General features: G+C 39.7%; 1 protein-coding gene across 1 annotated transcript in view; it reads right to left on the bottom strand.

Annotated features, from left to right (window-relative positions):
• LOC145412368 (uncharacterized) overlaps positions 1-24,904 on the bottom strand; it is a 417,977-nt gene that overhangs the window by 288,588 nt on the left and 104,485 nt on the right. The window contains exons 4-6 of the mRNA XM_080282257.1: positions 10,717-11,079; positions 8,763-9,079; positions 2,200-2,378 (exon numbers count right to left, since the gene is read on the bottom strand). Coding sequence (XP_080138383.1) covers positions 2,200-2,378; positions 8,763-9,079; positions 10,717-11,079 — 859 coding nt within the window. The remainder of the gene's footprint in view (positions 1-2,199; positions 2,379-8,762; positions 9,080-10,716; positions 11,080-24,904) is intronic.

The following is a 24,904-nucleotide window of genomic DNA, read 5'->3' as shown; positions in this document are numbered from 1 at the left end:
GAGCAGAGGCAGCCTTTAAGCGAGTGAGTTCAATCATTCATAGTCCCTGACCACCAGTTAACTAATTCTTATCCCCTGACTACTGGATAATTTACTGTATATTCCCCTGACCATTCAATACCCCCTGACCACTAGTTAAATCATTCATATCTCCCTGACCAATAAATAATGTTCCCTTGATCATTAGTCAAATAATTCAATTATCCTCCTGACCATTAAATACCCACTGAACACTAGTTGTATAATTCACATCCTGACCACTAAATATAACTCTGACCACAAGTTAAATAATTCCTATCCCCCTTGACATCTAGTTAAATTATTCATATCCCCCTGACCACATGCCAAAGCTGCCTGGTTTCAGAGACCTATTGACTTATTGAATTGGTTTCCAGTTAATATCACAAAAAGGGTAAACTTGACTCACGCGGTGTGAAGCTGATGCCCAGGAATGCATGACCACTGCACAACTGCCAGACCTGATAGTTGCCTCTTATAATTTGGTACAAGAAATGGTGAAATTTTTTTATACTGCATTCCTAAAGATAATGAAATCTATATAACCATTTAACGTCTTCCTCTGTGTCTATTAGCCTTATCTGTCATTCTGGATGTTCCTTTATTGCCATTCTTATGAAACTATTTCTATTTTCATCTACCTCTAATGTCTTGTATTGTCATCCATCTTAATCGGTATTTACATTTATGTCTCACCATCTTTCTTTTCAACTGTTTGTCTGTCTGCTTTCATCTGTACCTTTACTGGTGTATCGTTGTCTGATTTTCTAAGCCCGGCAATCCTTGTTTTATGGCACACTAATAAACGGGACTGTTAGTCATCTTAGGCCACCACTAAGAAACTGCTTACCCATTGCATTTTCTGAGACTGACGAATCCCAAGCAGTACAATGTATCGGCAACAACTAGGGTACCCATTTCATGTCGGTGAGCTTGTGACTGAGAAATCAAGGCCTGATTCACGACTTTCCAAATTGGAAGTGAAGGCGCGTTAATCCTGGTGGAATGATGTCTAGTTGAAATTAATTTTGGCTCCCTGAAAAAGTCCTCAGTATTTATTAGCATATATTTCCTTACATTCAAATGCCTGCATAATAACACTTAAGTAAGATAATTATCGCATATATTTTGGTAAATAACATTATCCTCTTATTATGTTATCAGATGTCTCCTCAGAATAGGCGGGTACGCCTCCACGCCCCTCTAAATCAATGTCTGGAAATGGACCTATTAATTGCACAAAATATGTCCCAAATATAAAGAATCCCCTTCCTGTATCGGGATTTTACATGAGAACTGCTAGTCAAGTACAATAATCCCTTAGCCATACATCACGGTGCTCACCCACCGTCACCTGGATTTGTTGCAGTTGTGTAAAACTGAACCAGAATCCGAACCCTGAATCTTCGGAATCGGCAAATTTTAGAGGAACTGAACCCGGAACAACGACTGCCAAATTCCTTTACAGTTCATGGTTTTGGCTTTAAGTGGTGCCTGCAGAAATAACCAGCTCTTAGTCAACTATAAATACCATAATTAATTCCCTCCTTCTCTCGCCTGCTCTTCCAGGCTTCATATGGAGTGATTAGTTGAGGGAGGGAATAGTCTGACCATCTCAGAGCGTAAATGCTTTTCCCTATTCATACATACTTGGTATTGTATTTAAAGTACAGTGCACAGCTGGTCAATTCCATTTTGGGCCACGTGGTTAGTCGAATGTATCTATGCAATCTGCTGTTGGAAGCAAATGGTGCTCTCATGCATCATGCAAGGAGATTTCTATGAAGGTCAAAACAAAGGGAACGGCACTTAAATAAAACTTACTTTACTTACAAAATCTTTGCACAACATATCACAGAATTAGGTTCTTTTATATAAAAAAGAGATGCACAGTGGGACGCTTTTAACCTAATTAGAATCACTTACGAACCTAGTTACACAAGGTTAGTCGGACATTTACGCTGAGAGTGCTAAATGGGAACAGTTACATTACTAGGCTGCTGTGTACAAGTTAAATACAAATTCTTATTTTACGACTCATTGCCTTGGAGTAGTTCTTGCACTCTATTAAAATCAGAGGGGGGATTCGAGGAGACTGAGTCGAGAGTGAAGTGCTCTACCACCTCTAGCCACTTTTTATATATCCCAGTAGCCAAGCTTCATTTTCCTCCACCGACTTACCTGAACAGCACCATTATATCTGAGTCCAATAATCTCTTCGAGTGAGAGGTCACACCAGGTGTTTCAGCTGGGGTTAGCCGTTGCATTGTATGAGGGCGGTCTTCATTATTTGGGTCCGACTCTGCCTGTTTTCTGTCCTTGTAATTCGACACAGGTTGATCCTTATTATTGCCGATACACTGTTCTCCAAACTGGGTCACAGCTAGTCAGTATTAATGGTAACTTAAGCCAAGGTCAGCCGACATAGGACATCATCACACAGTCGCTTCACACGGTCAAACCCCAGAACAGTGGCCAGACAGTGACCACTAACAGTACTTTATGGTAACTTACCATTTTTTTTTTTAATCAATTCAGGTGCGGGTAAAGGGATGGGTCTATTATGATGTGGCAGGGGTAAACCAGCTCTGTTGTCGGGCCCTGCTGCGGATGTCACTGATTGCACTACACAGTTGACCCTTGTGCAGTGTGGTGCGGAGAGGATATGTCCCTTCTCCCCTTTGGGGCTACGATGCGAATGAATGTGTTTGACTGGATGAGTAAATGGGGAGTGTGTCGTCCTGTCTCGGCTACCTCCCTTTCCTTGGGGGAAGCAGCCTAGGTATATACAGTAGATAGATAGTCCAATTTTATGCTGGTCCTTAGTATCTGGTAATATGTTGTCACCGTAAACAACGGATATACACATTATTATGTAACTTAATATATTTTCGTCAAGCAATACCAGTTACTAAATGTATTTATAAGGACCTGTTACTATTTTGGTAATTGCAGCTATTGTTCATCTGAGATTTCCGGAGTATTCTAAACCTTTGTAAAACATCGTAAGTAATTTGCAGAAACATACTAATAAGACTCTCTTATTGAAATGATTATTTAATTTCAATCCTGGCAACTTGAGAGCCGTTCTCGATGCTTTATGCTATTTAACATCATTAGGCATTTGCCAGAAAGTGTCACACCTTTGCCATGTGTTCCTTTATACCTTACCTTACCCACCCTTATCCACTGTCTTGGCTCCAGTGCTTTCATTCATCCTCAGACCTACTCATAATATACCTGTTTCATCATCTTGTTTGTATCCGTTCTCTCTAAATAACCATATGGTAGTGTCAACAGCCTTCGTCACTACATCACTCATAGATCATTTCTTCATATGCCACCCACTCTGAGCACATGTAATACATTCCTTATCCATCTCATTTTTTACTCCTCTTACTTTTGTTATGACTTTTCACCTTCTTGCCATACCGAAGTCTCACGCCACAGGTTAAATTAGGCATCAACAAATCCCCATGCACTTCAACAACCTCCATATTTAGTTATCTATTTCCTATTAAAGCTTTCATAGATCAAGCGACTTTTCCGTCTTGGGCTACTCTATGCTCCACTTCTTCACATATTACCTCTTTTCCAGTTGTTGCACCGAGGCACTTAAACGCTTGCAGCAATTCGTCTACCGCCATGCACCAAAATATCCCACTTATAGTCACCTTCCCTATCGACAACCATCATTTTACTTTTATTTACATTTACATAAAAATCTGGATAACCAAACATTCATTGAACAATGAAATGGTATCGAAATGTCCTCTTCGCTGTTAGCAAACAAAACAATTTCGTTTGTGTGTGTGTGTATATATATATATATATATATATATATATATATATATATATATATATATATATATATATATATATATATATATATATATATATATATATACTCCGAAACATTTGCCATGATTAAGTGGTTTTAGATAGGGGAATCTGGGACACACTTAACTCGGTCAAAAACCCTGGTTGTATGGTTATCACTCAACGTAGTAAATGGTTAACTGGGTACAGGAAAGCATTTGGGTTCTCAGTGTGGAGACCATAAGGCATCCCTACAATGACTGAGTGGATGATGGGCGCCCCCATCTGGCGTATCAGATAGAGCCAGGATTTCGGGAGTTTGAATGATGAGTGAATAGAAGCATGGCCCATTGAAATGGGCAAACTTGGGCTGTCTGCACGTTGCTACTCCTCACCCTGCCCTAGGGTGGGAAAGGAAGCCCGGATGATATATATATATATATATATATATATATATATATATATATATATATATATATATATATATATATATATATATATATATATATAGGTTGCTACCCCCAACCAGAAGGAGGTAGCCGAGACAGGAGGACACACTCGCAATTTACTCAGTCACGATTTCACACACACATTTATTCGTATCTTCACCCCAAGGGGAGAAGGGACAGATCTATGAGAGGGCTAGGGATCCCTTCCTCTGTTTTTTTAGTTCTTACGAAACAGGACATCTATCTATCCATCTCTGTCTGTCTGTCTGTCAGTCTGTCTGTCTGTCTGTCTCTCTCTCTCTCTGGGAACATCATAAATCATAAATCATTGTCACTCCAACTGTCTGAAATTTTATACACTCTTTCTCTGACGAGTGTTAGTCTAAACACGACCAATACTAAATTTAAAAAACATAAGTCTCTTAGGAAATTAGGGTATCTTTAATACTGTAACTCGCCAGTAATTATCTTCTTATATCCTATCCAGTCCCCCCCCACCCCAGTTTGGCCAAATCATAATGGTTACTTACCTAGGTAGAGTCGGAATAACAGATGACGACGGGCGTGAGGTCTCGGTCGGTTTGCCTTAGGCTTCCAAGCGTCCTTAGGTGTGTATTTTACAGCGCGCGGCTCGAACTAGCTTTGGAAACAGAGTGCAAAATGGCGAGTCTCTTCGTCTTCATAGGATTCAGAAATGCCAACTATTTATTAATTACAATTAGCTAAATACAGTTGAATTACTTCAAGAATTATACATGGCAAATCTAACTTAATTTAATCTTAGTTTAATTAAACTAAAGTCGAATATTCACTTTATCTATGTAAATATGTATTAAACCCTCATCCGTTTTTCTCGTAAGGGTACACGGCAAGCCACCGCCCAGGCGCAGTTAGGTCAATGGAAAATTCCTAAGTATTTACACGTATTTGCAATATAGTTGAGTAGTGCTGCCTACTTCTTCCTTAGCCTTTATCATTCTTTTTCTGTGCCTGCCCTCCTCTCTTGCTATTTCTCCCATCTTTCCTGTCACTTCTTATTGCTTTTCTTTCCTTTACAGTTAGCTTTACATTGAGTGACAAACCAAATGGTTTCCTGTAAGCCAAGAAACCATTTACAACGCTGGGTGGTAACCATATAACCAAACCATACGTGTTCTCTACGTGTCACCAAGTGGGTTGGTGAAGGGTTGGTGTCCCTCCCTGTAAAACATGTAACTCAAAGTCAAATGGCCACCCCTTACGGGATTATGGCGTCTGGCTATAGATAGATAGATACAATATACTGTAGTTGTCCACAAAGGATAAATGCAGTAGCATTTAACTGATTAATAATAAGAATTATTAAAAAGAACGTTATAAAATCGCTTGAATAGGTCATTAACGCTCTCCGGGTTTTCCTCTGCTTTCAACAGGGACAACTATTTTTAAAGGTAAAGAGCGCAACTGCTCTGTGGGAAAATACTTCCCACACCAACACTGATGTTTAACCTCTCACTTAAAGATTCATCTACTTGCACATACACTTAACTTCATCATTGAAACTCCAACAAAAACAGTAGGCTACCATATCCACATCATGGATACATAAAACATTTTTATTTAAAAGGAGCTTTTGGAAGGTTCCCGGTCGCCTCACCGAAGGTTGTTCAGTCGACGAACATTAGTAGTCCGATGATAAACTGGACATGCGATTGATTGGCAAACATTTGACGATATGTTTAGCTGATTGGATGCTTGGTCGAACTAGGCTTGTTTGGTTTTAATGATTTTTGCATTTTGCTGATATAATGCATGGACAAAAGCTATAATAGTTAAAATCGAGTTTAACTTCCTTAAACTCTAACACTTAAGATTTAATAAAATATAACTTCTGAAAAAATGTGAGTCCAAACGGACCCTTTCCAAATAATTTCAGATACTAACTAATGGCCCTTACGAAGGTTACGTCCATATATTATTTCACTTCTTGCAGCTCTAGCTTAAAATGATGCTATATTGGATAACAATCCAAATGATTTTTTGTAGCCTAGTGATAGAGGGTTGAAGAGCTCCAAGTGGATGTAATCAATAAAAGATTACATCCAAGGGATGGCTGAGGTTTACTGCCCACATAGTACCGCTCAGCGACTAACAAATTATCATTCTCACCGTCAATGTATTAAGTAACCTGGCCTGGGCTCGTACGCATCTGATAAACAGTAAAAGACTGACGACAGAAAATAGGAATTTAGCTAAACGGTCAGATACTAGTACTGTTCTGCCTCTCTAGGAGAAAATCAGCTTTTATCTTTCCATTCCCAATTCAGAATGTGATATCAGTGTACTGAAACAAACCTGTACAACGTTGATATTTATTGAATATTCTCTGTTGAAAACACATGTTGAAAGACATTTGTTCAAGCCGGCAGCTTGTGGTGTATATATATATATATATATATATATATATATATATATATATATATATATATATATATATATATATATATATATATAAGGCCGCGCATGCGAGTTTGTACTAAGCGCCACCCAAGCCGATCATGCATTTTCATATTAGATCACTATTTGGCCCTTCTTTTATATCCTAGGCATGTCGCTTGGTACAATTTTGAACTAGACATAACGTTGAAAGTCCTCCAGATTTCAATACTGAAATCGATTTGTGAGGTGAGGGTGGGTGACAGACCGCCAGTGAGGGCGAGTTTATACCAAGTGACACCGACATTCTGGGTCAGGGTGAGTCACTGCCAATCCACCAGCTATACATTGTTGACTATTGTTAGCATCTAACAATTGTTATGAATATAATTTTAATTTATGTACCAGATTATTAAGAGAATTTTGCCAATGCTCTGACATGTCAAATAAGGTCAATATTGTTTCTCATTACCCCCAAAACTCTTATGCTAACGCTATGGCTATGTGCTATTTTTGGCGTTTCCAGCGCATGCTGTTGGTGGTACTGCGAAGGCCTAGTTTTGCCTCGCATGTCATTCTCCCCGTACCAAAGCTACCCCCCCCCCCTTTTTTTATGTGTTCATTGTGCTCTTAATGTCTTCTGATAGTTAGTATGTACTGTAGATGACCCTACCGCTGGGCCTTCTAGGGGTGCAAGAGAGCGGCCCTTTTTTTTTCTTTTTTTCTTTTTTAAGGAAGGGGGGGAAGGAAGGTTGTGGGGAGGGGAAGGAAAAGTGGGAAAGAAGGAAGGAAGGAGGAGTGGAGAGATGGTGGGCTCACTACCGTGCTTTTTTTTTTTATTGGTTTGTTTGTTTATCTATTTATTTAATTTATTGTGGGTTTTAATGATTTTATTTATTTTTTATATTTATTATTATTTTTTTATTTGTCTGTTGATTAGTTGTATAGCTAGGTAGCTGGCGGTTGGTTTCGTTGGTTTTTGAGGTAGGTGTTTTGTGGTTTGTTGGTGACTAGCAGCAGTATTGCACTCTCTTGAGGTCACTTGTCAGTGTATGTTGTTAGATGTGGGTACTGTTTGGGTAACTTGTTGAAGTTGGTTTTCCATTCCCGTAGTTTCATAGAGTTTAGTATATGGGATGTGGGTCGGTTGATATGGCTCTTAGGCTACTTGGGAACCATCTGTGAAAATTAAGGTTGTTGTCTTCGGTGGTGTTCTTAAGCTCGTTGTAGATGTTGTTACTGTGGATTTCTATTTTTCCCCAGATCTTTTTGGCTTGACTGTGGAGTCTGATGTTCAAAGGTAGGGTTTTGGTTGTTAAGTGGATCTGCTCAGTGTTGAGTGTATAGGGATAATATTGGTCCGTCGCGAATCTAAGGGCCTTGTTTTGGATGACCTGTAGCTGTTTTAACTGATTTTTGCTTAGTGTGTGAGTTGGTATGGAGGGGTATTCTAGGATTGGGAGGAATAATGCCTTGACAAGATGAACTTTGATTTTTATATAGGCATATTTTTAAATCGGTACAGGCGGCTTAGGGCCCCGGTAGCTTTTTGTTTTCTATCTTTTATACTTGGATGGTATCCTCTTGTGTTGAGTTTAAATCCTAGCATTTTACCCTCTTCTTTAAATTCAGTGATTTCATCGTCTGTTATTAGTGGTTCTTTTCTGGTGTTCCCTATTTGGATCACTGAATTTATTAATATTTGTCTGGATTTTCCACTGGGTTTCGTGTGAGTTAATTTTTTTCAACTTCGTTTTTCGTCCTTGTGTTCATAATGTTTCGGGAGGGTCCTGGGTAGTATGTGAGCTGTGTATTGTCGTCTGCGAAGCTTATGTTGATGCCGTGTGTTGCTTGTGGTGTGTCATTGGTGTAAATGGTGAATAAAGTTGGGGATAGGACGCTTCCTTGAGGAACTCCATAGCACAGGTCGAAGCTTGGGCCCAAATGATTGTTGATCTTAATTTTAGCTTTTCTGTCATCGATGAAATCACAAAGTAATTTCTCGGTGACAGTTGGGAGGTTTAGTCTTAACAGTTTGTATTTAAGTCCGTGGTCCTACACCTTATCGAAAGCTTTGGTGATGTCCCTGAGGACTACCTGGCATTGGCCTTTGTTGGCCTTGTGAATTGCAATGAACTCAGTGGCGATGGCGATTGCGTGTGTAGTGCCTCTATTGTTTCGAAATCCGTAGTGGTGTTCATTGTGTAGATTGTTGGATTCTAAGTATATTCTAAGTCTTTTGTTTATGATGTTCTCAAGTATTTTTCCGGGGACTTCTAGCAAGGAGATGGGTCTATAATTTTCCACCAGATGGGGATTTTTGCTCTTCTTAGGGATCAGCTTCAGGGTGGCGGTTTTCAATTTGTCTGGAAAGTAGCCTGCGGATATAGTTGCGTTGATGATTTGGGCTAATTTGGATATGGCTATTCTGGCCAGGTTAGATAGAATGGTTTCGTTGAATCCACTTTCGCCTGGGCACGTCTTTTTTCATTTTGCTGATGATTGTGGTGATTTCTTCTTCTGTGATGGGGGAGGTAAAGATAGTTTCAGAATCAAGTCAGGTGGGGTCCGTTGAGTGAAAGGGGGTAAGTCTATCGAGGTTGTTGTTGAGGTATTCTCTTACAATGCGATCTTGGATGGGGTGGTTTTGGTTTTCGTCTTCTTCTTGGAATATTGTTTCCCAGTGTTTTCTGTGAGTGGCTTCCTTCTCACGAGGTGTGTGTTGTCTGGAACCGTTGGTGTCTACAGTAGTATGTAATGTGGGTCTGGGTTGTAGATGCCGGTAAGAGCTTTTATTTTGCGCCAGAAAGTGGTAGGGTCTTTGTAGGTGTTTGCTGTATTGATTATGACATTGGCCCAGTGTGTGTTTTGTTCTGTCAGGAGAGCAGTTTGGAGTTGAGTCTGTAGTGATTTGTAAAGTCTGTAGTGTGCTAGTGACCAGCCGTGTGTTTGTGAGTGTGTTCTGAGCGCATTGAATCGATTAATTAAATTTTGGGTATCCCTGCTGAGTCTGGGGTGTGTCGTTGTTCTGTTTGTGGTGAAGGGGATATTGTTGTGTATTGAGGTTTGTATTTTTGTGTACCGGTACCAGTCGTCTAGAGACTGGTCAATTTCTTCCAGTGTGTTTCTGTTTGGGTTTGGGAAGTTGGAGAAGGATGTGTTAAGTTTTTCTTTCAGTCTGTCCCAATCTGCCCTTGCAAAGTTAGGTCTATTTGTCCTGGGATTTGAGTTGGTGTAGTGGAGATGGTGGCTATGATTGGGGTGTGATCACTGGTAGTGAGGGGTCCAGGTATGAAAAGTATATTGTGGTATGCCTTTAGGTTGCTTAGTGCTATGTCTGGGGTGGTGTTGGAGTTGTGTGAATGGTATGTGGGGAAGTGAGGGCCTAGGTGTTTCAGTGTAGTGTCTGTTATGAGTCTTGCTAGTTGTGTGCCTATGGTGTTGGTGGTCCTGTTTCCAAGAAGGTGGTGTTTCGCATTGAGATCGCCTGTTAGATATACTGGAATGTTTCTTCTAAACAGGTTGATAAAATCTGGGGTTGGTAGATAGGGTCGGCTGGGAGGTAAATAAACTGTTGCTATGATGATTTTTCCAGCATGTGTTGGGATCTCTGCAGCAAGCATATCTGTTTGTGATTGTGTTCTGAGCGCATTGAATCGATTAATTAAATTTTGGGTATCCCTGCTGAGTCTGGGGTGTGTCGTTGTTCTGTTTGTGGTGAAGGGGATATTGTTGTGTGTGGTTTATGTTTTTCTTTACAGCTATTGCTGAGCCGTCCATGGGACGGTTGAGGGAGTTTCTTTTGTGGGTTGTATAGCCAGGTATTTTGAGAGGTGTATGTGTTGGGATGCCGTGGCTGTTTAGTAGTATGATCTCGGGGTCTATGGTGCGGAAGGTGTTGATGAGGCCCAGGTTTCTTCCTGCCCAGTTCAGTACATTATGTTGTAGAATTTTCATTTCTTGTTCTGTGATCTGTTGTGGTGGGGTTGTGCTGTTTTGTTACGTGTTTCCTGACATTGTAGGAGAAATTTTTCTTCCTCAGTGTTAGCGAGTCTGATCAGGTCCTGGAAGTTACTGAATTTTTCTGATATGGCTCTGATTTCATCCATTGCAGCTTCTTGTTGTAATGTTAACTGTTGTTTTTTTACCACTGCCTTGTGTTCTTTGCAGGCTCTGGACAGCTCTCTGCTGTTGTAGACTTTGTTGGTTCTCCACAGGGATGGTAGGATTACCAACTCTGTTTGCCTCTTGCGTTTTTCTGTTGTTTGGTGGTCTGTTTCTTCGGTTTCGGTTTCAGTGTCAGGGTTGCTCTCGGCGGTGGTGGTCACGGTGTTGTTGCCTAGGGTGGTTGTTTCTGCTGGGGGGTGTGATGATTGATCTGGGGGATGGGATATAGGTGTGGGAGTTGAGAGTGGGTCTTCTGATGCTGTGGGAGCTGCTTTCTGCAGGGATGTGTGTTGCTGGTTCTTGGAGGTGAGATGAGTGTGGTGTTTGTGAGAGGGATTTCTGTTGTTATGTTGGAATCGGTTTCTCTGGGCCCGTGATGTTGAATGGGTTGATTGGGAGTGGGGGTAGGTTTGCTGTCATTGCAGGAAGGATTGCTTGCAAGATTTTGTCAGAGGGGGGGTTGGGGGGCAGTTTTAGGATGGGAAGACCATTGAGTCTGCAGCTTTGTTCAAGGGTGGAATTGAAACTGCCTGGGGAAGCTATTTCATGCATATGTGCATTAATAATGAGCACCATATATTCTGTGAAGGCTCCAAGCTTTTAAAGTGGCTGTTTTTCAAACCCACAAAGCTCGCCCTGGTCTCAGGGATAAAGCACGTGGTGTCAGTGTGGCTGCTTTGGAGAGCGGTGACAGTCATAGTGATGATGGTGATAATGGTGCAGCTAGTGCGGCGTTATGTGAGGATGCTGGCGATGGCGATACGGCTCCTGGTGCCATAGTTCGTGGTGGTGAAAGTGTTGGGGTTGGTGGTGATGGTGGTGATAGTAATGATGACGCTGGTGATAATGGTTGATGTGTGGCACTACCTGATGGCACTAGGGGTGGTGATAATGCATGTGGTGCCCTAGTGCGTTATCACCACCCTCTAGCGCATATCTGATGTCTTTATGTCCATTAAGAACTATGTACTGAATGGTTTTGTGATCATGAACTTTAAGTGAAAATTCTGTCGCACTTGGAATACAGGTGTTGTCTCTTGCACTAATTGGTTTATCCAAAATCTGTTTATATGTTCATAATCTACATCCTTTCCTCTTTACTATGGTTTTTTACTGGAGTCTCTAGCATTATTAATAACGGAGTTATACTTCGTTGAAGTTGTATACTAAAAATCGCCGATTTTCGGCATTTAGGAAAAAACTATAATTTCGTATATTCGCGTATATTATTTTCAATTACTAACAACATGGACATATTCGGCATACTTTACCCTTCATTTTGGTCTTTGAATAAAGTCTCTAGATTTAAAAACAACGGAGTTATGATCGTTTCAATATTCACAAACTTTAAACGCGATTTCCGGCTTAAAAAAAAAAAAAAGTCGCTTGGTACAAACTCGCACGCGCGGTCTCATATATATATATATATATATATATATATATATATATATATATATATATATATATATATATATATATATATATATGGTTGATGGGCTAGAAGTCCTTTCCAATAAGTTTGGTTGGTCGAGCGTCTGTCGGTTCAAACGTCCGTATCGCCGTTTCGCCAAATGTCCGTCGGCTAGTCCTTCCCCCAAACAAATGTTGGCGAAATGACCACTATTGGACTCAGTCTGGTTGAGGTGGAACTAAACTCGAGAATAGGACTGAGTAGATGCGATTGCACATCACTGATATCTATCAGCTTATTTACTGCATATGCCCCAGTGTGTGTGTGTGTGTGTGTGTGTGTGTGTGTGGTCATATTTTTACCTTGCATTCACAAAAGGGTAATAGCAATGTCACATATGGGAGTACTTTACATTAAATCTATGTCTCGAAGTGTCACCCTTTACAGATGAGCTGTTTATGCCCTTAACCCACTGAGCGCCAGGCAGTTAACTCCTCTCGTACTGGCGAAACATTCTCTTCAGATGCCTAAAACATGTTGTTACCCGATTAAATTTTCTGGGTCATTTTTTTTCTTTTTATGTTTTTTTTTATGCTGAATATCGATATTAAATGACAATTTATTAAAGCTTGCTTTGCAAACTGTATCGTTAATTCCCTCAATCTGATGGCGTACAGTAGCTCCCAATAATATCTTTAAGAAAAAGTACTATACATTCTGACACAATGGATGATGTATCTGACACGTGTTGCGTGAAGCGGCAACAAAATTGGTAGACCTGCATGCTGGGGAGTGGTTGCCATACACCTGCATATGCCCTGGGATTGTATATACCGTTTTCTAACTGACGTAATACTAATCACTTTGTCATATGTAGATATATTTGATGTTATTATGGTGACAACTAGTTCGTTTTAACATAGGCACGGTTACTCTTTCTGTGGTTCATCTGTAATGCTTTCACGAGTGCCAGCACAAGGTTATCAGCACTCTAGATAAATAGTATACAAGCTCCCAGAACTGATATATTTTGAGAAAGTGTTTATATAATATCTGTGATTATGACTGGGAGACATATGACACCCAGTGTAATGTGAACGGCACAAAAATATTAGAGAGACAAGTAGAGGTAAACGAAATGTAAAGACAGTAAATTAACTTATCTGAAACTAATCCCCAGAGCAGCGTATAAACCCATTTGTCACTGATACACCAGCCGTATTGAGGAGGTGACATGCAAGATTCATTCTTATATTGGACATTATATGTAAAATAAATACAAGGTAAGGTTAAACACACTTTGGGTGGCTCCTTTTATTCATTTAATAACTACTGTATCCATCGCCTGCATCCAGACCTCTTTTCTATCGACGCGACACCTACTATATGAAGCTGTGCCATTCACATAACGAAACACCACACCTAAATAACTTCCGACACCGAGATATTGCCACATTCGGGTAGTATGTATAAATAATGATGTGTGGTTAAAATTGTCCGACATGCAGACCCTATAGGCTATGATTAACCTCTGCATTGTTAATCTATTTGTAGTTGTGATAACGAAAGAATTGTGATGGGTATTTGTCTCATGCTGTTTAATAATCTGAGTTTCACTTATATTCAGTGGTGGCTGGGTGACTCAATGGTGGCGTGTGTAGCTCAAGACCGTGAGGTAGTGAGTTCGTGCCCCACCCGAGTAGCTACTCAGCTGAAAGTTAGCGCTCTCATCACCCTATCAGGGCTATATGGTCTAATATAGGCTAGCTCGGAGAATTCATTCCTTCACTTATATTCGAACATGACAACTCAGCCCATCGCAGTCAGTTTTCGAACATGACAACTCTGCCCGTCGCAGTTACTATGTTTCCCAAGATACATTTATCACAGTACAATGTGTGTAATGGGTTATAGTCTTTAACACAGAGGTATAAATATTACTGAACTGGTACCATTAACAAGTCGATGGATGTTTGCAGTCACATAGTGGCGTTGATGTGTTTAATAGCAGTACCACCCACGATACCTAACCATGCGTACCAACCGCACCGAGACAAGTGGCCGGGAATAATGTTTCATTCTGTTCATTCTGCTATTCTTCGCACCACACTTTAAAGATACTTTTGGGAGCTACTGTACGTTGTATTTCAAGACTAATTAATTCAGACGATTCAGTTTATCCTAGGAAGGAACCTCAGATACTGAAACGGTGAAAGGAGACTTCTAACCCCGTCACTACAGATTGTTTCTGCATGGTTAATAATATTGATAATAATGATAATAATAATAATAATAATAATATTATTATTATTATTATTATTATTATTATCAATAGAGAGAAAAATAAACCATAAAATGCCTCTCGAAACTCAGGTTTTTAACGCTTGGGTGTTGGGGAAATTCTACGCCCAAGACAATTCCTCCCAAGGAACTCATGGTTAACTCTACCTACAGCCCAACATACAAATGTAAACTGACTCAATGACAGTTTTCAACTGGTGGAGCTGGCCCACTCCCAAAACGTGATTTGTCAGTATAGAGTTCATGTCATTTTTTTTATAGCCAAGTTTTTAGCTATGAATTAGTGTCCATGGTTGCTGATTAAATCGATTCCCTAATCTGACTTCATTTAGTCATCAGCTGAGGTGAAAAGCGTGAGGGGTTTCCGTCAGGATAGAGCATATAGTTGCAGTACACCGCTTTTGGCATTTTGTCGTTTCTCCTCACTATGTGTAATTCATTGCTTAATAGTTCCTTGCTAAAATATTATTATTATTATTATTATTATTATTATTATTATTATTATTATTATTATCATCATCACGATAATCATCCGGACCTCCTTTCCCACCCAAGGGCAGGGTGAGGAGTACCAGTGTCCAGACAGCACAAACTTGCCCAATCCAAATAGGCCACGCTTCCATTCACTCACCATTCAAGCCCCCGGAATCCTGGATCTATTGGATACGCCAAAAACATTCACCACATTCTGCAGCTTCACTCAAACATATCCGATTGAGTCAATCCGGACGTTGCCATGCTCACAAAGGGTACCAAAATCTCTGATCATGCACTTCTCACAACATTCATCCAGCCAGCTCGATCTCTTGTCAGTTCCCTAGCCTCACCGGCTTCCAAACCTCTCTTCCTTAAAAACTCATCCACCATAACTCTCCACCTTCTCCTTGGCCTACCTCGCCTCCTCCCTCCTTCAAATTCACTCAGGTATACCTTTTTCACCACTCCATTGTTATCCATTCTTTCCACATGACCATACCATCTCAGGGCACTCTCTTCGATTCTGGTGTCCACTGACTTCCTCACTCCACACCTTCCACGAATCACATTATTTCGGATCCTATCCACCCTCTGTACTCCATATACATTCCTCACCAGTCCCATCTCCACTGTTCTTACTCTTGACTTTTCATTTTCATGCCACACCATAATCTCACACCCATATGTTAAAGTTGGCACTAACACTCCCTCATGTAAGCATCGTGCAGCTGAAACACTCAAGCCTCTGTTTCTTATCAAGGCCTTCATTGCACCAGCTACTTTTCTTCCTTGTGTCACTCTACTTTCAACTTCTTTTGCACATTTTCCTCTCTTTTCTATCACTGTACCCAAGTATTTGAACTTTCTCACCAATTCCAGTTTCTCTCCATTCACTGTGACATCACACTGGGAGTCACCTTCTCTCTCAGTAATCATCACTTTACTCTTCTCTACATTTACTGTCAAGGCACGACGCTCACAGACATCAGCAAAACTCTGCACTAGTCTACCAAGTTCTTGTCAGGTACTTGCACTGCATCATCAGCATACCACAAATTTGAGATATTCCATCTATCACCATTATTATTATTATTATTATTATTATTATTATTTTCCCCACCTTGAAATCCCAACCAACCTGATATTCATATGGGATTACGAGCCTTCTCAAAAGTCCTTCCTTTAGTGTTTAGTAAGCATTTTCCATCTTCATATCCACGCGTATGTACTCAGTAATCTCTTATAGTATACGGTGGAATATCTACGCGCCATATGCTGAAACAAACTAGTAAGGGAGAGGTAGTAGAAAGCTCGCTAAGCTCACAGGAGAACGACCCTATTAGGGTTAAAGATCCTGCTGAGCCAGAGGGGTGTGTCCACTGAGAGAGGATCAATGCTGTAATTCTCTCTCTCTCTCTCTCTCTCTCTCTCTCTCTCTCTCTCTCTGTCTGTCTCTCTCAATTATTATTTGGTTGTGTTGCCACTAATTGTGCTAAAATGTCTCGCAATTGAACGGAGTTAATCTGAATTATATAATCGCATGTCCATAGCAGACAATGTAGTCATCAACTGAAATACTTTGACTAGATGGATTTCTCTCCGCTGAACAGAATTGTCTGGTGCTAACCAAAATAAAATACTTAAACGCACCCGTAACGGCAAGAGGGTTGAAACTACATGCAATGCCATACCTTCTTTACAGTCACGATGCTTAATTTATGGTTCTTTGTGTGGCCACCGCACTGTGTTAAAATGTAATTATACCACCACTCCTTCCATTCCTCATCACCAAATTGCCCCGTAAGTCTCCCTCATGAGTGCATCTATTACATGTCCAGCGAAGGTTACCCTAATCAATGAAGCTGTTTGCATTTATTTGTGTTATGACCTTATATGACTTAACTTTATTTGTAATAATTATATTACCATTTGTAAAAAATATATTTCCATTCCTCACGTTTTTTATTCAAGAGTATTCCATAACATTAAACGAAAATGTTTCTCTGTCAGTAAGAGCGGTCTCCATGTAACTAAGAAAAATCGCTTGGCATTAGAAAGATCTAAATATAAATCGTTCTGGTACTGCAGCAGTTCAAGCAAGAATATAGTATAAATTATCAAGGAATAGATCTCCACACCACAGGTGCGGAATGTGTTCGAGTGAACACGGTTGTATTTTTGCTTGTTTAGCTTTTTTTTAATAGAAAATTACCGATACCACTGGACGGCAATTTTCATGGCAGTAAAATAAATTACGACATGCTGTGAATGGCTTAATAGCCGAGGGGGAAATATATGTGCTCCATTTTACTCTCGTAATGTTCTCGAGTTTTCTGCCTGTATTTGACCCTCCTGGTGAAAGAGTCTGGTACCACTGGAAGGATTACTTGATGTCAGTGTCAAAATGGTTTGATATTCGACGATTGATTCAATACCTGAGAAGAAAGCAAAGTTTGGTGCTCCTCAGGCAGGAAAATTTTACAGGCCATATGGGACAAGAATTTTACCTAGGAAATTTCAGCTGAAGTATTGTGTTCTAGCTCGTTTCGCTTGCCCGGACAACAAAGCCTTATCCTTTATGATGTAATTTCTTTAAGTCATCGTCATCATCTTTTCCGATGCCTTTCTTCCTCCTGGGAACCCCCCGACAAGGGATGGTCATGAGAAATCCGTCTCAAGGCTTGCAATTTGTCCTCAAATACCTCACAGTCTCTTGGATACACTTCTTCCTTCTCACAAGTATGCTGCGTCACTCTCTTCTTTCATTCTAATTATAATGGTCAGCCTCTTCTCATATTAACCACACTTTCACTGTGAAGATTTTCTTTGGATCCTGTCATTTTGTATCCATTGAATACATCTATACCATATCAGTTCATTTCCTTTTATCTGCTTAATACTTCCATACCTCACCCCTATCGCCCCGCATTCCTTTTCATTATACTCATTAATTTCTGTATTACCCCATTTGTATCATCTTTCCAGTTTATGACTGCTGTGTATATATATATATATATATATATATATATATATATATATATATATATATAGATATCTATATATCAGCAGCCATTACAAGTCCACTGCTGAACAAAGGCCTCCCCCAACCTTCTCCACGAATTCCTTGACTGACCTAATCTGTGCCACTTTTTCTCTGCAATCTCTCCGCCTCCTGTCTGGCCTTTTTCTGCTACGCTTACAATCTCTTGGTATCCAGTCAATCAGCCTCTTGCTCCATCGGTTGTCCCTTACTCTTGCTACATGGCCTGCCTACCTCCATTTCTGTTCTTTTATAACTTCTGTTATATCTTTGACTTTAGTCTGCTCTGTCACCCAAGTTGATCTTTTCCTGTCTCTTAAAGATATTCCCAACACTGACCGTTCCATTGCTCTCTGAGAACGGATTAATTTATTTTCCATCGATTTTGTCAGTTTCCAGTTCTCACAACCATACGTCATAGCTGGAATAATAAGTTCGTTACATACTTTTCGTTTCATCCAAAGTGGCAAGCTACTTTTCATAATGTCTCTATGTTTATAGAAAGCTTTCCATCCACTTGCAATGCTTCTTTTCATTCTGTTATCATGATCTCTCGTTGATTTTAGTATTTGCCCTAAGTAATTGCACTTCGACATCTTCAAGAATTTCTTCATTTATTCTGATGACGCTCTTTGGTGTTTGTGGATTAAACATTAGCTTTACTCCGGTTCATTTTTAGCCCTCTTTGAGACTTTCTCTGTTCAGGTTATTTACATTTCTTGCAGTGTCTCTGCTCTTTCTGAGATTAGGAAAATGTCATTTGCAAATCTTAAATGGTATAGCTTTTCCTCCATCTATTTTCACTCCTTTGTTTTTCCACCCTAGCTTTCTGAAAATACTTTTTAGGCATGCTGGAAATAATTTTGGTGAAATTGTATCTCCCTGATGCAAGCCCATCTCAATTTTAATTTTTCCCGGGTCCTTATGAAATTTAACTGTAGCAGTTCCCTCTTTATATATGTTATTGAGCAGTTTTACAATGTTCTCATTCACTCCTTGTTCTCGCAATGAATTTATAATTGCTATGTGCTCCACTGAGTTGAAAGCATTTTTGTAGTCAACAGTGGTTAATTATATTTTGTGGATTTCTTAATTAGGTGATTCATTGTGTGTAGGCAATCAGTAGTCGAATACCCACTTCGGAATCCTGCCTCTTCATGAGGTTGTTTTTCCTCCAGATCTGTTGTTATTCTGTTCGTGAGGAATTCAGCGAAGAGTTTCGAAATGACTGATAGTATGCTAATGGGTCAATAGTTACTAAGATCTTTTGAGTTACATTTTTTGTACAGTAAAATGTCTATTGCATTACACAATGCTATAGGAATTTTCTTCTTTTTTATACATTGAGTAAATAAATGAGCATGCCTATTTTGTACTTCTACTCCTGCATCCAGCAGTAGAACTGCTACTATTGCATCTTCTCCCAGAGCCTTCCCTCTTTTCATATTTTTAAGAGAAATGTTTACTTCGTCTAGTGTTACCTCAGGTATTTCACTTGTGTCAACTGAAAAGTTAGCTATTGGTACTACTGTCTTTGATGCATACAGTTCTTTGTAAAATTTTTCAACTCTCTTCACCATCTTATCTCGGCATTTATTGTCTTCACCATTTTGTCTTTCAGGGATGTAATTTGCTGCTTTCCTAGTGCCATTTTACTTCGAACCTGTTTGAGAATTTTTCCATTTTTGATGGTTTTTTTGATCTGATCCACGTTTCTCTTTCTTTTTTTCTCCTCTTCTTTTTCCTGTTGATAAGCTTATTTAATTCCGCTCGTTCTACTTCACCTTTCTTTTTGACTTTCATTTGCTTTCTTTTCTTTCATTAGCTCGAGTGTCTTTTTTGAATACTTCTTGGCTTTGGTTGTATTAGGTTTTCCTACTACCTCCGCTGATTCTCTCAGCACTTTTGTTAGTCTGTCATTCAGGTCATCAGTGTCACATTCAGCATTACTTAGAGCCTGAAATCTGTTCCTTATTTCCAACTGAAAGGCTGCTTTGTTTTTGTTTACTTTTATTGAGCATATCTTTTTATCTTTAATCATCTTCTTTCTTTCACTTCTGAAATTGAATCCGGCTGTGCAACCCGCCATTCTATGGTCACTTCCTATATTTACTTTGATGATAATTGTGACATTTGTGATCGCGTTATTCTTATCTGCTATGATTAAGTCGTTTTCATTCATTGTTTCTACACTGGGGCTTCTCCAGGTCCACTTTCTCCCTGTTCTTTTGTGAAAGAATGTGTTCATTATTATCATGTTATACATTTCAGCAAAATTTACCACCATTTGTCCTCTTTCGTTCCTTTTTCCCACTCAATATTTTCCCATACATGCTTTTCCATTTTTATATTATCCAACCTTTGCACTGAAGTGTCCTATGAGTATAGTATATGTGGTCTTTTCTTCTTCCATATTCTGGGAGATGTCGTCATAGAATGTTTCCATTTCTTCATCTGAGCTTCGAGAAGTTGGTGGATATGCATGTATTACTTCCACGGCATATTTTTTACATAGTCTAATTACAATCAGTGCTACTCTGTCAGATACACCGCTGAATTTAACAGTGTTGTCTGCAAGATTTCTGTTAATTAGAAATCCTACACCACTAACTCTCTTGTTTTGCCTTCCTCTGTAATAAAATAAGGGGTTGCTGTCATCAAGCTAAATTATTTCTCTTCTTTTCTGTGTCTCACTTAAACATACAATATCGCAATTAGTGCTTTCCAGTTCAGTCATTAAGTTATCAAGTTTGTAATCTTATGCGAGGCTTCTTACATTGTATGCTTAGATCTTCATGGATTTCAGTTTGTTTAATATCCCAGTCTCTAACTTGCCAACACAAAGCTTACTCACTTTCGGTGGCACACTGCCCATAAGCACAGGAGGCAATGCGGTTGGACCTTAGTATACGATGATCCAAAAGGAACGCCCATCAAATCGTTTGCAATAGAACTCATGTTTGGTTGGGAAGATTGTGGCAAATAATCTCACCTCCCTGCAACATAGTTTCTGGTGAGATATAATTTCTGTGCCACCTTATTCATTATATCTGGTGTAGCCCTATATACCGGTATCTTCAGGGGGTCCCATGGTCCGCACTGTCTAAAACAGAACCTCGTTTATCTACAAGGCCTTCCCCTACTGTATCCGCCACCCAGCGACGCGCCAATATTAGCAGTGGGATGCTGCCCCTCGTATATATATATATATATATATATATATATATATATATATATATATCCCTTTCCTTGGGGGAAGCAGCCTAGGTATATAGATAGATAGATATATAGTCAGGTCAGGTGCGGGTAAGGGGATGGGTCTGCTATGATGTGGCAGGGGTAAACCAGTTCTGCTGTCGGGCCCTGCTGCGGATGTCACTGATTGCATTGCGCAGTTGACCCTTGTGCGGTGTGGTGCGGTGAGGATCTGTCCGTTCTCCCCTTTGGGGCTAAGATGCGAACGAATATGTTTGAATGGATGAGTAAATGGGGAGTGTGTCGTCCTGTCTCGGCTACCTCCCTTTCCTTGGGGGAAGCAGCCTAGGTATATATATATATATATATATATATATATATATATATATATATATATATATATATATATATATATATATATATATATATATATATATATATATTCTTTCACTGAATGGCCATGTCCAGTACCTCTCCTATATGAGAGTGTCAGCAGTAAGACACTTTCCTGCACTTTCATACTTAACATTTAAGCCTTCCAAACACTGTCAACTTCTCCAGTACTCTATCACACATCATGTAAACTCTCCATTACTTCACTCAATTTGGCCACGTTTACACTTTACACCTCCTCGATATTTAAAGTAATCCTCCTCCTCCTCCAATACCATATCTCCCATTTATGCCTTGCAATTCATAATGATTCCTCATGCTGTCCTGAACTGCATACCTGAATTTATTACATACCCGCATTTTGGAAGCACAGAAGGTGTAACGTTTTGCCTGACGTGTGTGTGTGTGTGTGTGTGTGTGTGTGTGTGTGTGTGTGTGTGTGTGTGTGTGTGTGTGTGTGTGTGTTCCTTGAGTAACAATTTTGAGCCGAACCAAGTTTGGGCGAAATGTTGAGGGTAAGCCAATTATTTAAAGATTTTTTTTTTTAGTACAACGCAGGTCACAAGAACAGTTTTGATCTGATTTAGACCAAATCTGGCGGAAGGATTGAGGGTAATCCAACACATATATATATATATATATATATATATATATATATATATATATATATATATATATATATATATATATATATATATTCTTTCACTGAATGGCCATGTCCAGTACCTCTCCTGTATGAGAGTGTCAGCAGTAAGACACTTTCCTGCACTTTCATACTTAACATTCAAGCCTTCCAAACACTGTCAACTTCTCCAGTACTCTACCACACATCATGTAAACTCTGCATTACTTCACTCAGTTTGGCCATGCTTACACTTTACACCTCCTCGATATTTAAAGTAATCCTCCTCCTCCTCCAATCCCATGTCGCCCATTTATGCCTTGCAATTCATAATGTTTCCTCATGCTGTCCTGAACTGCATACTTGAATTTATTACATACCCGCATTTTGGAAGAACAGAAGGTGTAACGTTTTGCCTGACGTGTGTGTGTGTGTGTGTGTGTGTGTGTGTGTGTGTGTGTGTGTGTGTGTGTGTGTGTTCCTCGAGTAACAATTTTGAGCCGAACCAAGTTTGGGCGAAATGTTGAGGGTAAGCCAATTATTTAAAGATTTTTTTTTGTTTAAGTACAACGCAGGTCACATGAACAGTTTTTATCTGATTTAGACCAAATCTGGCGGAAGGATTGAGGGTAATCCAACACAAGGGGAGTTCGTTTTGAGAGCAATTAATCAAAGGTCAAGATTACAGGGCAAGGAAAAAATTGAACCCGTGTGTATCTGTGAGTAAACAACTTTTGATTTGATTCGAAACAGTCTTGGTGGAAGTGCTGAGGATCAGCCAAGGGATTGACTTAATGTTTTTGAGAACAATTTGTCAAACGTCAGTCATATGCCTGGGACAACTAGTTTCTCTTCCGATTGTCACTATACTCGGTGGGGCGATTTAAGTTAAAACATGGATGAAGAGATCGGATCTTGAGAACTGGTCAAAGATCAAGGCCAAACAGTAATGTCAAGGTAAACATTTTTCATTCACTTTCCAACAATCTCGTTGGAAGGGCTCAGGGTATGGCACGGAAGAGGATTCAATTTTGAGAACAGTCAAAGAAGGATGGGGATTCTATACTGAGAACACTCAAAGGTCAAGGTCACAAGGCAAGGTCAAATATTCATCCCTATAACTCAGACAAGATCTATTCTTTTATAAGTCAAACTTGGTGTCAGACAAAGGTGAAGAAACTCGAATTTGAGAATAATTAGTCAGACGTTAAGGTTGTCACAGGGTTTTTGAAGAATATGCAATATTAAAAAATATTATTCAATAATACTTAAGAACAGGACAAAGAACTGACTTATGAAAATCAAGCAATGATTACTTTATACCGGCTTACTTCGCCGATTCTCTAAGGACGAGAATTTATAAAATTTCTCAACAGTACACAGCAGAGACTAATTACTCACACGTGCTGTTTACTGGTACTGTTAGCCTCTGGAGAAAGGGACTCCACCTCTGACAATCAATATCTAATGCTATTAATGATAAACAGGTTCTTGCTGGTGCATTAACTCCTGGTTGCACAATGGATTTTAAGATTAATACAAAAGGACTGGCCTAAGTACCAGTTATGAATAATGCAAAGCAGTTATGCAAACTAGGAGCTGCAACTAGAATAAGCTTAATATGGAGAAATAAAACACGAGTTTACATTCCATTAAGCTCACAAAAAAGAACTGTTAATTTATTGATTACAATGAGTTAAATTTATGGTACATGTTTCAAAAATGAATTCAAAATAAGAACACACTCACTCGCTCACTCAAAAGCTAAAGTTTTAAACCTAGGAAAAACGAAAGAAATACTGGTCAGAAAAGGGGCTAGGCGGGATGGACTGGGCGTCGTTGCTGAGGAAGGACGCTGCCACACATGCTAAACCTCTCGCTGGCTCACACTAGGTGGAGATTTAGGAACTCGATGTACAACGACGGCACTGCTTGGCTGGAGCACAACAGTCCTTATCTCACGACGATCCCCGACTGACTGAATTCAAATTGTGAGAGAGAGATAGGTGAGAGCGGGCTGTACTTGCTAATGGCTAACGAATTTAGTGTGAGCAATACACACTCACAATAAATCACTCAGCGGAGGTGCTAATGTCGCACACAAAGACGATCCCATATGAAACAGTGAAAAAATGGTTCTGAAAATACTACCGATCGGGTGAATACGTGGTGGTTGACTGAGTGATACATACTGGGATTCCACTAGAATTCGCGGTTTCCCACCAAAGTTTAATGTCACGAGTTTATGTAAATATAGGATCGCACCAACTCATGACAAAGGTCACAGGAAAAAATCAGTTCAGTGACTTCGGATCTGATTTGGACCAAACTTCTTGAAAGGTTGAACACTTAGACAAGAATGAAATAATTCTGTTTTGAGAATAACTGGTAGCAGGTGAAGGTCGCATAACAAGGCCAAATGCTCGTTCCTTAGTCCAACTGTAAGGAGTGATGGTTGCTGTTATGCAATCTTTAGGTAGGTGGTGACACCAGCTTGGTAACTGAGGATGTTCACAATCAATTCACTTTATGTACCAATATCTTCACGTGACTACACTAAGTGCCGACCCAAAATATTTCTTGTAGCCTTGAAAACA

Source organism: Coenobita brevimanus, chromosome 93, assembly GCF_032717465.1.
Source record: "Coenobita brevimanus isolate Jiangsu-jjx chromosome 93, ASM3271746v2, whole genome shotgun sequence".
Classification (NCBI taxonomy): domain Eukaryota; kingdom Metazoa; phylum Arthropoda; class Malacostraca; order Decapoda; family Coenobitidae; genus Coenobita; species Coenobita brevimanus.
Note: the sequence above shows the minus strand (reverse complement) of the source record. Positions and strands in the feature narration are given on the sequence as shown.